At 49.2% G+C, this 13006-nt stretch overlaps 1 protein-coding gene across 3 annotated transcripts in view; it reads right to left on the bottom strand.

Moving 5' to 3' along the window:
* Positions 1 to 8: 8 nt before the first annotated feature.
* The window catches only part of SORT1 (sortilin 1), a 63734-nt gene continuing 50736 nt past the window's right edge, over positions 9 to 13006 (bottom strand). For all 3 annotated transcript variants that reach the window (XM_029950025.1, XM_029950023.1, XM_029950024.1), the window contains exons 15-20: positions 10855 to 11044; positions 7256 to 7372; positions 6564 to 6672; positions 5106 to 5212; positions 4696 to 4819; positions 9 to 4479 (exon numbers count right to left, since the gene is read on the bottom strand). In XM_029950025.1, the coding sequence (XP_029805885.1) occupies positions 4465 to 4479; positions 4696 to 4819; positions 5106 to 5212; positions 6564 to 6672; positions 7256 to 7372; positions 10855 to 11044 (662 nt within the window). In that variant the 3' untranslated portion in view covers positions 9 to 4464. The remainder of the gene's footprint in view (positions 4480 to 4695; positions 4820 to 5105; positions 5213 to 6563; positions 6673 to 7255; positions 7373 to 10854; positions 11045 to 13006) is intronic.

The raw sequence follows: 13006 nt of genomic DNA, 5'->3' as shown, positions 1-13006 counted from the left end.
TACCAGTACAAAGTTAAACACATCCAGATTTATTTACACAATGCTAAAGAAATTTGAGTTTGACTTCCATTTGTGGAATTTTGTTATGGGGTCTGGCTTTTGTTGTGTAATTGACATGGGTCATTGAAACTTGATTATCCTGCCCCACATGCAGTTTTCTGCCCCAAGGGAACAGAAAACTTGGGTTTTCGGCGCACATGCAGTAAGGATGTTAATACTGCTTTACACTTTAGTAGGAAGGCGGCAGTCCCACAGCTTGGGGAAGGGGCAGAGAAGTTATAGGACAGGGAGGGACCACATGCTCAGAAAGGGAACAGGAGACAAGAGAGGGTTGAACAACAGGCACATGGGGACCCTGAGCATTTCTGTGCAGGAGGATAAGGAGGGTACGACCAAAACCCTCCTTCCCTAGACGTCCAAACACGGGAGGTGGGCAGAATCATCGGGGAACATTCAAGTCACCCGACCACAAACTGAGGGCATGCGGAGGAGGAGAATGGCATGGAAGATTTGGACGTATCAATAAATCATTAACATGTACACTATACAGTTTATATATGTATATATGTACATATATATATAAAGGTACAGATTAGTTTGTTATTCTATATAAACAAGGATGCTTAAGAATGTACTGGTGTGAAAAATGCATACAGCAAGTTGTTGAAGACAGTTTCAAATTAATGTTCTGATTCTTACTGTTACAATGTGACATAACCAAGGAATCAACATGGTCCTGCTATTTCAATGATCCTTCCTGAGGGCAAGGCCTGGGCTCTGCTCGGGCAGGATGATGCTCCCAGAGCTGCTGGGCAAACGGGCGGCAGATGAAAGAGAAGGTCTGGCACCTCCTGAGTGCCGGCCAGTGCCGGAAAGTCTGGCCTTGCCTATCACTCTGTCACGTGGCAAGTCTTACACTTTGGTTTTGTTCAAGGGACATTTAAGTCCATGTTTATTTCCCTGCTTGAGGCAAGGTGGTAGCAAAGTTGAAAAGCTGAATCTCTTGTGTTAGTAGTTCCAAGTATCCAGGGTGAGGGGTGAGGGGTATGTACCAACAATGAGCAGGATAGGCTCTAAACCACTGTTGACAGAAGTGGGTTCTTTAGAGCTCTCTTCTGAAGGGAAAGAGAACCTCTCTATTGGATGATTTGCCTAGGAAACAGAGGACTGAGTGAAGTTCTGGCCAGCTCTCTCTGTATCCTGGTATTGTGGCCAAGGCCAGGGGAGGAGTGGCCGTGGTTTATAGAGCCGGTGCAGGAGCTGGAGGTGGCCAGCATGTGACTCATGGGTGAGGGATGAAAGGCCAGTTTGGGCATGTCAAGGCCCAGAGGCAAACTTAGGAATTAGAGAGGTACACACTGGAAAGCTTAGTTAGAGGCAGATGGCAAATTCTTAATTTCAGTTATAGCTAATCTGTTGAATCTTCCGAGCCCAGCTTAGAACACCAGAACACATCAAACACTTTTTATTCTTCAATGTGGTGCTCCCGTTCAATGACCAGCCTAGGGGTATGCATCCCCGGTCTCTGGGCCCACTAAAAACCAAGACCCCCCCTGAGGTCCAAGACACCTGTCACAGGTGCGGGGTGGTGAATTCTCCACCTGGATTTAAAAGCCCAGACCACTCTGGACAGTCTGGTATGTCCAACTTATCTGACAATGCTAAATCCTATCACCAGAACTTCCAGCAATAATCTCTCCTGCTACCATCATGCCTGGGATTTTATGCAATGATAAGCTATACTTTGAGAAGATAATGCTCCTATCCTAACATCAGTAGAACAAATTAGAACTTGTTTTCCCTTATAAGCTGTCACAGATTTAGGCTGTTATGCTTTCTGGCTGAGGGCATACATCTGTGAGTGAGCAGGCCGATGTGGAAAGCTACCTAGCCAATGAAAGGAAGGAGCCAGGCTTATTAGCAGTCCTCCGAGCCACAGATCCAGCCAGCCAGCCAGGGCCGAGCAAACAAGGAGACTGGAGCGGGCGGCTCGTTGAGGGAGACCCCACTCCCACAGCGAGGGGAGGGGCAGTTTCTAAACACATATTCAAAATTACCATTAATTTTTGTTTCCAGCCGTGGAAAACAGGAGAATGCAATTTGCTTTTCACCACGGTGGCAAAGAGGCGCCACATGATGCTCGGACAGAAGTGTCGCTGACCCTTCTCCTAAAGAACAGCGAGTCGTCCGTAAGAAAGAAGCCCTTCCTGCTCCAGCCCCTGCACGCACAGCCAAGGCCGGGAGCTCTGAAGACGGCCAGCCAGCACGGCTCGTCACACACACGGGGCCCCGGGTAACTCACTCACTTTTATATTTCAGCTCCATCTCCTAAAAAATGCATGTTACAAACCCCTGCCTTCAAAGGAAGAATCTCAGAGAGACGGTGGTAAGGTTCAAATGGCATCATGCAAACGCAAGTCCTCCGAAAACTGCCAGGTTTTACAGAAGCCCCAGATGCCATTATAAGGAAAGAGCTTTAACCATACTTGCTTAGAGAATACGAACTTTCCTACATCCTAACACGAGCCAGAGAATTACCGCATACTGGCACGTGTACCGCAGCAGGTATATGCTGTGGGGAAAAGGTGTGCAGAAGTGGGTCTCTTCTGGGCACCAAATTCACTTGGGGCAGGAGGTGAGGGTTTCCGGGACAAACGCTGACACTTTATCATCTGTGAGCTGGTCTGTCTTTGGAATTCTTTTTCATTTAAAGATTATGCAAAATGAATGAGCTTCTCCTAAAAGACGAGTGCTCTCTAGCTCAAGCAAATGTGAATCCTTTTCACAAAAACTGCCCTAACTTTATTTTCTAACTAGGGCTCCCTGACTCATTTAATTTTGCTGCAGCTTCAAAGTCTCTAACCTTCTCCATCCGCCCCCTCTCCTGCTTTCCGGGCTGCTGTTAATCCATTCTGCGGAGGAGAGAACATGGCCATCTGCTCACTCATTCTGACAAAAGTTAATTTGGCACATTTACTTTTTCGTGACTTTATAGCTATAAAATGAACTAGCAGCAAAATGGCAGTTACCAAAGAATGTCCCAGTCATAATTACTAAGAGGAACTGCGGCCAGCACAGTAGGGATGCTAAGACCAGGCTTGTCCCACGCTGGATTGCTGGTGAGCAGACATCCAAGACGTATGAAAATTAGTGCAGCTTGTCGCTGCTATCTGGCCATCTCCAAACCCACCTCCCTACATTCTACTATTCATTTAATTCGAAAAGTGTCAAATGGAAAATGTCCTTAAATTTAAAATATGAACCTGATGTATCACATAAAACATCACCTACACTGGAAATGCGTCTTCAGTTGGTTCGGCCACAAGTTTCACGCCAACAAATTCCTTGGCAAAGCTGGGAAATATGGGTGAGGAGGAGAGCCTGGTAATGAAGTCCTGATTCTTAAAAATAGCCTATAAATCTGCAAACATGTTGAGTCCTACCTCCACATACAACAGCAATCTAAGAGGAGGCACACAAGTAAATGGCCATCCTGATGATGCGTGGCAGAGGACATAGAAGACTGTGACGTTCAGTCCTTAGGGGCCACACCGGGCGCCCTCCCTCGGCTCTAGCAAAGAGGCCACTTGGCCTGGGCAGACATCCGGGGCAAGCCCTAACCCTGTCCTTGAGCAAGTCTGCTGGCACAAACATGGAGCACAGCTGGAGAGATCTTGGAAGAAGCAAGAATTTGTCCTTTAATAGGTGCTAAATCTAGTCAATTCTCTGCTGCTCCCTTCTTCCTGCCCCAAGTTAAAAATATTGCCTTTTAGTCTTCCTGATTTTGTGTCATGGTTAAGTCAGTGGCCAAAGGGCAATTAACAAGGGTGTGCTGCCCAATCAAACAGGAAAAGAAAACCACTATTGTCTATGGTCCCCAAAAAAGAAAGGAAGAAAAGGCAGGATGTGCGTGAGGAGCTGGTATGCAGCGTGCTTGGGGCAGGGCTGTCCCTGGCTGGAGAAAGGCTGCCCGGGCCACGCCGGTCACTGTAGCCGCCAAGTCCCTCTCGGCTACTGCTTTTGTCGCCGGCCGAGTCCAGGGACAGCACCGAGTGCACTGTGAGCGTTGACGCTGGGGTTGGCTGGTGCCCCGAAGCAGGCGCCATGCAGAACATGCAAGAGTGGGGTTAGTGAAACGTTCCCTTCTGATTCCATTTCATTTCCCTTAAAAAACAAAAACAAAACCAAAAGAACCCATACCTTGCAAAAAGACAGAATGTGAAATAAAAAGTGAAAGAATTTAGAACTCCCCCCGCCTCAGGGCCAATTGTGAGAGTGTTTAGGGCTCCCCCCCGCCCCACCCCGCATTTCTTTAGTGCAGGTCCTTTTGGCTTTGGTGGAAGCAGCAGAAACAGAGCTGGGTCCCCCGCAATGGGAAATTTATTCCCCCCAGTCGGAGCCACAGGGAGTGTGAGAGGTACTGCGGTTCCATCATCTGTCCTCAGTCCCAGATCCTCGGAGGAGCTATTCCAGGAGGTCCTGAGAAGAAAAACAGAGACCGTATTATTTACACACTAAAAAGTTTCTGTTTTGAAAGTTATGACCTAGTTTCTGGGCTGGCCAACTCTCACAGTCATTAAGTTGCTGCTTCTGGCTTTTACCCTCCTTTGCCTCAGTCAGATCTCGATTACAACCAGGAAAAGAAACGCTCCTGTTTCCTACTTGTGCCCACCCCTCCAGAAGAAAGGGTCTCACCTCATCGGAGTCATCATGATAGCCGCCCTTGTGAGTGTGGGGGGCCGTGTCCAGCGCGTCCACACCGTCCACACCGTTGGCCTCTGCGTGCTGCTGGAGCACAGAGTATCGATGCACCAGGAACCTAGGGGTGCCAACATGGTGAGTCCTCACGCGGTAAGGATGGATGCATTTCTCACAGGACTGTGGGTTTTTTGAGTTTTACACACTCACAGAATGAGTCATGCACACAGGAGCACAGCTCCCAGTCGGCACGTGGAAAATATAAATTCTGGAAAGACTTGGGCTTCATGCTTCAGGAGCATCACCTCAACGAGCTAGTTTTTGCCCAAGGGCAAACTCAGCCCTGCGCTGTTGGCTGACTTTGTGGTTTGAATTCAGTACCTCTGACCGACTCCCACGCCCCTTACCTTCCCCCACAGACGTATTTCTTCACGAGGAGCACCCCTGCGACGACAGTGACCAGCATCAATCCCACGGTGGCCAGGATGATTGGAACAGAGTTGGACTTGGAATTCTTTACAAATTAAAACACAAACAATTTCAGGTGTGCATATTCTAGGACTGAATTCAAAGAGGCTGCCCATTCCCCTGGCCTCTCTGGGAATGATCTGAAGTCTCTAGGCTTTCCCAGCCCCGCACGGCGGGCCCTCTCAGTGCTGCCAGGAGGGGGTCCCTGCTGGCAGAGGGTGACCAGAACTCCAGCTGCCTTGAAGCTGCCGGAATGGTGCAAACTCAGGGCCTTTCACGTCAAAGTGACACTGGGAGCCTCGGCAGCGAGCTTGGTCAGACAGCAATCATGCCTGTTCCTGGGACCAGTGTGTACGTGGAGCACTTAAGGGTGCAGCAGGCAAGGGAGACGATGGGAAGAGTGGCCTGGAGGAATCTGGAACGGACCAGAACCCGGAACAAGCTGTGCCAATGCCTTCTCAGGCAGGATGACATTATCATACTTACTTGTTTTTACTGACTTTTTGGTATGTTTTTACAAGTAAGCCTTTTCATAGCATTGTTTGAGTGTGACCTACCTGCTTCTGGGTGGGAGATAGGGAGTGTGTGTTCTTAGTGTGTCCAAGCGGAGGTGGAGCTGGATTCTGGGACAAGCTGTGTCCCTGTGGGCGGGAGTCCTGTGCAGTCACACACACAAACACTCTGAGGACAGCCGCCAGGAGTGCAGGCGGGGGTGCAGAGGAGGAGGAAATGGCCCCCTGACAAGTACACACACCTGCACGTTCATCTCCTGCCACCTTCCTACTCCCACCTCTGTCAGGTCCTCGGTCCCTATAGAAGGCTGGGGAGGAGGGGGCTGCAGACTGTCCGCCTCTCACTTTATGGGTTACTGCCCCCGTCCCACTGCTGGTCCTGTGCTTCTTTATCACGCACTCTTTACCTCTTTACCATTTCCCACATGCCAGCCAGGCGGTTCAGTACTACAGATCTGTAATCAGCCCACCGCGACCACAGTTCAGTGCCCCACTCTGCACGCAGCATGACTTGGCAAGAGACCACCTGACCTACGGCCCAGGGCTCCTCTCTGCCATGCGTGCAACACTCCAGTCTTTTAAAGCCAGACCTCAAGCCTTTTTCCTAAATGACTCTCGGCCTCAGAAACGTCCTCAACTTGACTGTTCCAAGACTCGGAACAACTTTATGGAATTCTTTGTTCCCCCAACAAAAAAGTTTTTGGGGAGTGAGTTTATCATTCTGTTGCATGACCCGTCCTCCATCCTAATGGTTTCCTGTGCAAAGCAAAACCCACCGGAAGTAGTTTGGCCACTTTGTATTCAGTCATAAAATTCTTAATGGTTTTCGTTCCTGGTACAATAGGAAACCCCATTTGCATCTAAACCTGAGCTACTTTCATATACCTGCTTTTCAGGACTCAAAAAGTTGCTTGTACATTTCTTTTTCAAGTCTTTTACTTCTCGAACTGGATTCACTCCACCTTGGCATCTGTCTCCTGGAATCTTCCGGTACCTGAAAAGGCGGAAGACATTTTTTATCAGACCAGTAGGATGTATTCCTGGATTCTTACTAGTTCCTGAAAATAAGATTTGAAAAGCTGCAGAAAAGCGTCTCCACCTTACACCACCTTTCAGGCCTGAAGGGAGAGGCACAGCAATGTTTTGGGGACATTTTGTGTAGTTTTAGGCCTTGAATAGACCAGGCATCACTGGCCTTGCTGCAGGGACATGCCTGCCTTAAGAGACGGGGCTGAAGAACTGTGACCTGAAAGGCACATTAACACGGGGTACACAAATGGGAAGGGGGAGTATTTATCAGGGGAAGGGGTACTGTGTCCCCTTCAGAGCAGCACTGCCTCATACAGTGGCTACTTACATTTCATTAATTAAAATTAATTCAGAGCCGCAGGTGCTGCGCGGCATCGAGAGCTCCCGTATCGGACACAGCAGATTGGAGAGCATTTCCAGCACCACACAAGGTTCTGTTAGACGGTATTTTGCTCACGTGCCCTAGAATACTGCGTGCACGGAGATGTGGAGTGCTGTGAGCATGGTGAGGACTCATCTGTCACGATTTGAGAGGAGAGCCACCTCACCCATTTGTCGTCAGGTGCTCCTCTCGGCCATACAGGCAAAACTCCAGGTCGTGGCCTTTCAGTTCTGGCTGTTCCACACATTTGGAGTCATTTTCTGGACGGAAGTAGCCAAAATCACTGCCAAGAGTCAGCAAATAAAGCATCTTTCAGAGTTGCCGAAAGACAGTTAAGTGACTGGTAATGAAGGGTGTCTGTGGAGCGGTGGAAGGTTCATATTCCGGTCTTTGGCTGCGTGAGAGCAGCTCAGGAAGGCCTGTGTCATCGTAAAGAAGGTCTGTTTAGCATACAGACATGGAGAGGACTGGAATGGGGGACATGCAGCTTACGGATCAGGCCCGGTAGACTGAGGACTCAGTGGCTGGAAGCCCTGCACAGACCACGTGGGCTCCGGGAAGGGAATGACTGCAGCACGGGCGGGGATGGGGTTGGCTCAATGCACCGAGAATGAAGACGCCAAGAAACAGTGGTGTCAGCAACAGATCTAAACCCCCCATGCTTAGGAATCTTTTTATTTACCTCCAAATCACGTTACTTTGTTCTCTGGGGGTGTTCTACAGGGTGTACGCCAAGTCTTTCCTGCCTGCCCCATTTCTGTCCCTCTTAGCTTCTCAGGTAGCCCTTGTCTCCAGTGCAAATGCCCTGTTGTGCCCTCCATCCTAACCCATCTCTCCCCAGTGCCTCCCACCTGCTCTCCTTTCTCTGTTTCCACTGCCTCCTCTCCAAGGCTGACCCACTCATGAGCGCCTGGGCCCATCCTTTCTGCCCTGGGACCTGGCTTCACTGATGGTATGGACAGACCAACAGTTGCTTAGCCTGCATGTGTCCTTTTCCTTCCCCTCTTCTTCCTTACTGGCCTAACTTCTTGGAAGGGTATTTTATACTTGTTCTATTGTACTCGTTTATTTTTATTCTGTGCATTGTGGCTTCAATCCCTGCTATCACCTTGGAAGCGAATGTCTGAGACCCCCAGGACTGCCCTGTTATGCCACCGTGGGGAGCCCTCTCTGGTCCCGCCTGTGCAGTGGCACCTGATACGCGCCTGCTCCTGCTGCTGCAAAGCTGTGCTCGCCAGTTTCTCTCGGCACAGCTGGTGCTTCGATCTTCCTAGCCCAGAAATGCAGCCCTTTTCCAGAGGTCCACGGGTCATCCTCTTACTCTGCATCTTCTCTCCCTTCATGAGCTTAATAATTTATTGCAACTAAAACTTCCAAGTTGTACCTCTCAAGATCTCTGACCTTACATTTCCAAGTACCTGCTGGATGTCACCACCTAAATCTGCTGACAGAACTTCAAATAAAGCATTCAAAACACATTGCGTGTTCTCTTCCAAGCCAGGCTCTCCCATCATTTCCCTGTGTTTGTCCAGGGCACTACCTTTCTTCCATTATCTGAGTTGAAACTTCAGCCCAGGCATGCCCCATCTTGACCCTCTGTGACTTCCCCTCGTGGTCTATCTCCCAGCACACCATTCCTGAGCACGCTGGTGGGTATCTACGGGCACACCAGTCCACGGGCTTCAATGACTGGCTTCTTCCCAGATGTGCAAGGTCAGGTCCTACCGCTCATCAGGGCTCTGCTCCAACGCTGCCTCCTCCACAAAGCCTCCTTTGACCCATCACCTTTCAGCTCTAGACGGAATAGCCTCTCCCTTCCCTACATCCCCAAGGCACTGTTTCACAGCATACTTCCGTGCATCTTACCAGGAGAGTCAATACAGACTTTCCACTGCCCTGTGCATAGCAAGTCTGTGATGAACGTTTGGGGAATAGACAGATGCCACTCGCTCTTCATGGTTTTGTGACAGACATGTAAGGGACAGGGTAAGAAGATGCAGATGACACCACCGCTCTAGCAGGGAGGGGGAATTCTGGTGAAAATGTTAGGGCGTACAATCCAAAACGTCTGTGGAAGGCCCTCTGCACTCACACAGCACACGTCTCTCAGGCCCGGAGCACACCCCAGCCGTGGGCCGCCCGGCTGAGTGACGGTGGGCAGGTAGCAGTCACCTCTGACCCTTCAGTCCTCCCTTGGTGACATGGAAATGGCAACAGTACCTATCTCAGGGGGCTGCCAAGGCTAAGCGTAGATTGTTCTGGATGACTACTCAATGATGATCACACAGAACATGCCCTAAAGGAGTTGGGACTTCACTGGTGGAACCAAACCTATACACAATAACCAAAACACAGCAAGAGCTGTACTGCAGGAGCCTGCATGAGGGAAAGCTGGAGGAGGCTTTATTGAGGTGAGAACTGAGTACTAGAGGCCAAGTAGGAATTCCCCAAGCTTGGAAGTCAAGCAGGGAATGCGGGAAGACCTTCCAGGCAGAGGAAGTAGCAGGTATACTGGCATGGGGCTCTGAAGAGGCACAGTGTGTCTGGAAAGCAGGAGAAGGTCCGGTGATTAAGAGCCTAGTCTGAATCCAGTCTAGGATGGAGACAGCTCGCGAGAGTGTCACAGTGTCAACAAGTGCTAGCACTAGTGTGACACCGCAGTGATCAGAAGGATCCTGTTTCCTGTGGAAACACAGAAGGGAGGACCCCAGGCCCATTCCACAATAGATGTGAGCCACACAGGGGGAACCCACACTGGGTCAGACTGGGGTTCGCTCAGACCCATATTCTCTGTTACCTACAGTCCCAGAGAATGTGATGTGGGAGGTCATGACCACTACCTGTCTGCATTCTTTTCCAGATCCTTTTTGAAAATTTTACATTTGAGAGAAAGAGAGAGAGAGTGAGTGAGCAAGTGAGCATGAGTAGAGGAGGGTCAGAGAGAGATTGAGAGAGTCCCAAGCAGGCTCCTGCTGCCAGAGTGGAGCTTGATGCAGGGCCTGAACCCACGAACTGTGAGATCATGACCTAAGCCAAAATCAAGAGTCAGATGCTTAACCAACTAAACCACCCAGATGCCCCTTTTCCAGATCCTTTAGGATCCACTTTTACTTCCTGCCAGTATGTTTTGCAGGTAATGAGCCTCATAAGATTACTGGCTGTGATGGGAGGCAGTCCCTCTTACTTGCTCTAAGTTACCCTGCTCGGCTACCTGGGGCCTGCCTTGCCCTTGTGTAATCAACTAAGTCCAACTAACCCTTCAGTGCGGATGGTCCTCTAGACGTTGATAGGACATCTGGACCATCAGTACTTCAACGTCCCCTCCTGTCTTGGTCTTGCAGACAATCCAAAACCTTGCGCCCTACCTGCTGGACTCAGGCTGCCAGTGTTTACTGAACACATGGAATCCCAACCTTCTCCCAGCTCCTGGGCTGTCTTTCCTGGTGTTTCTGCCCTCTTGTCTCCTCTCTCTGTTTCTGGGTTCTCCTCCTCCTTATACACCTCCCTCCCTTGCTGTCACACGAGGATTCCTGGGGCTGTTGCTGGCCCTGGCCAATAACTGACTGCCTGGCCTCATGATATGACCTGTCCATTTACTAATAACTCTGGTTCCCTTCTCTGTGCCTCCATTTCCTCAGTAAGAGCTACAGTTCTCCACTCTTAGGGAAGAAAGGATTTGCATATTTTTCAGCCCTACAAGACAACCGTCTTTCACCTCCTCCCATACAGCAAAGGGGCAGGCAGGGATCTGAGGGAAGCTGATACCAGAGGAAGTCCTCCAGGGAGCAGGGGCAGACGGATGGCTGCTTGGTCACAACATAGTCCCGACCATTCTGGCAGACGGATGACTTGCGAAGCCGTAGGTACTGTTCTTTGTAGCCTAAGATGCAGCCGTCTCCGTAGTCGCCGGGGTCCGCGGAGTGAGCCAGCCACACGGTATAGTCCTTCTCCTCACCTAAAGGGAAGACAAGCCGTTCAGGCCACCGCCTGGCTTCGCACCCAGGTGCGCGAGGCAGCTGCCAGGCTGAAAGGAGAATAAAGACAGGGAAAGGGGGTGTCGGACGCATCCCACTGCCTCATTTTGGAACTGCAGACAAGCTGGAGCCTACAGCAGTTGGACGCTTCGCATCTCACCCCCTGTTTGAGTATTAGGAGAGGCTTATTTGTTTCAAAGTGGGCAGCTGGAAGGGGGCGCTCTGAGCTTCCTTCCAAGCGGACAGACTGCTGTCTCCACGTCTTGCATGCCTGTGCTTCTGGTCAGCGCGGGCTGTCACAGGTAAGCAACCAGGCGTTTCCTTTCAGAAGAGAATGGTTAGCCAAAAGCTTTGGTTCATTTCACCCTGGGCTAGTTTGCCTCAAACGGAAGGGAAGACAGTCTCTTTCTAGGCTTTTAACTCCAGACGACTGGCTTTCACGTAGACTGTTGATGGCAGTCAATCCAGCTTTGCAGGTCATAACACCCACTCCTGGAGACACAACTCGAAGGCTATGGCCTAGAGACTGTGGATTAGCTTTTCATCCTCTGGGATGTGAAGACCAGTGCGGAGCCCATTAAGAAGCAGGTGCCTCCCAAATCTTTTAATGGCGTTAAACTTTAGGGATAACTACAGAGCTGCCTTCTGAGGGGGACAGTCACAAGCCAGCTCCTTCACAGCCTATCTAATGAATCTGGATAATAATGACTCTTGGGTATTAAATCATATTTAAATACCTTGTACTAAAGTAAGGCCCAAACAGAGTGCTCTGGCTTCCTCCAGGAGTCACTGAAGTAACATGCTAAGGCAACGGACCCATCACACAATCTAATAACAGGACCAAAAGTCAACCAAAGCGACTTTTATCATAACTTGCCAACAAGAAACCACGACTCGCAGCATGGGTGCCTTTTCTCTAGTTTTCTCTTTTATCCTCCATCTCGTCCAGTACAGTGTTAGCATCTTTGGCACCAGGGCCTGGGTTTGCTTGTGATTCTTTAGCAACACCTTGCAGTGGACATTCTACCTCCTTTTCTGAAGCCATTTTCTGTGCCTTTAACATGCCTTCCAGTCTGAAGTCACAGAACTCTGAAACGGTCAGTGTGGGCTTTGGGCTTGCCCAGTAGCCATTCTAGAACCTCACCTGTCAGTCACCTGTGACTGACATTCAAGCCAAAACTCTTTACATAAAACTTCCTCACTTCAACATTTTGATAATCAGATGCTCTTTGCAACACACTTCCCTCTAAAGCTCCTCTTACAGTTCTGTTGCAAGTAAGGGTGAAAAGCCCTGAAATGTTATGAAATAATTTTAGATAAACACAATGAGGCATTCTCCTTACAAGCAGAAAAAAGTCCCCTAAAGTGTTACAGAGCTCCAACAGCGTGTACCACGCTTACAGCCTTAGCCACACATGGCTGGTCTGATCCGAGATTTACTCTAAGGGTACGAGTAAAGTATACACTGTATCTTAAAGTCTTAGAAGAAAAATGTAAAATATAAAACATTTCATTGATAGTTCTTAATACTGCTTACATATTGAATGATAATATTTTGGATATATTAAGAGGATTACATTATTATTAAAGTGAATTTCACCTCTTTTACTCCTATAATGCAGCTAACAGAATAATTTAAATTGCACGTGGTCCTGATTTTGTTTCTTTTGGACAGTGCAAGTCCAAAGAAGGGAGCTGCATTTCTGATACCGCTGCACTGCCTGATTACCCATATGGAACATCCTCCAGTCCTCTTTCACATGCATTTTTTTAAAAGTAGGCTCCATGCCCAACGTGGGACTTGAACTCATAACCCTTAGATCAAGAGTCATGTGCTCTATCTACTGAGCCAGCCAGGTGGCCCTCATATGCATTTTCTTATTCCAGCTAAAAGAAATGAAACTGAATTGGTTATTTAGGAAAAGAGGCTTGTAAGTCTCTAG

The sequence above is a fragment of the Suricata suricatta genome, chromosome 8 (assembly GCF_006229205.1).
Source record: "Suricata suricatta isolate VVHF042 chromosome 8, meerkat_22Aug2017_6uvM2_HiC, whole genome shotgun sequence".
NCBI lineage: Eukaryota > Metazoa > Chordata > Mammalia > Carnivora > Herpestidae > Suricata > Suricata suricatta.
The sequence above is the reverse complement of the archived record's forward strand: the minus strand, read 5'-3'. Positions and strand labels throughout refer to the sequence as shown.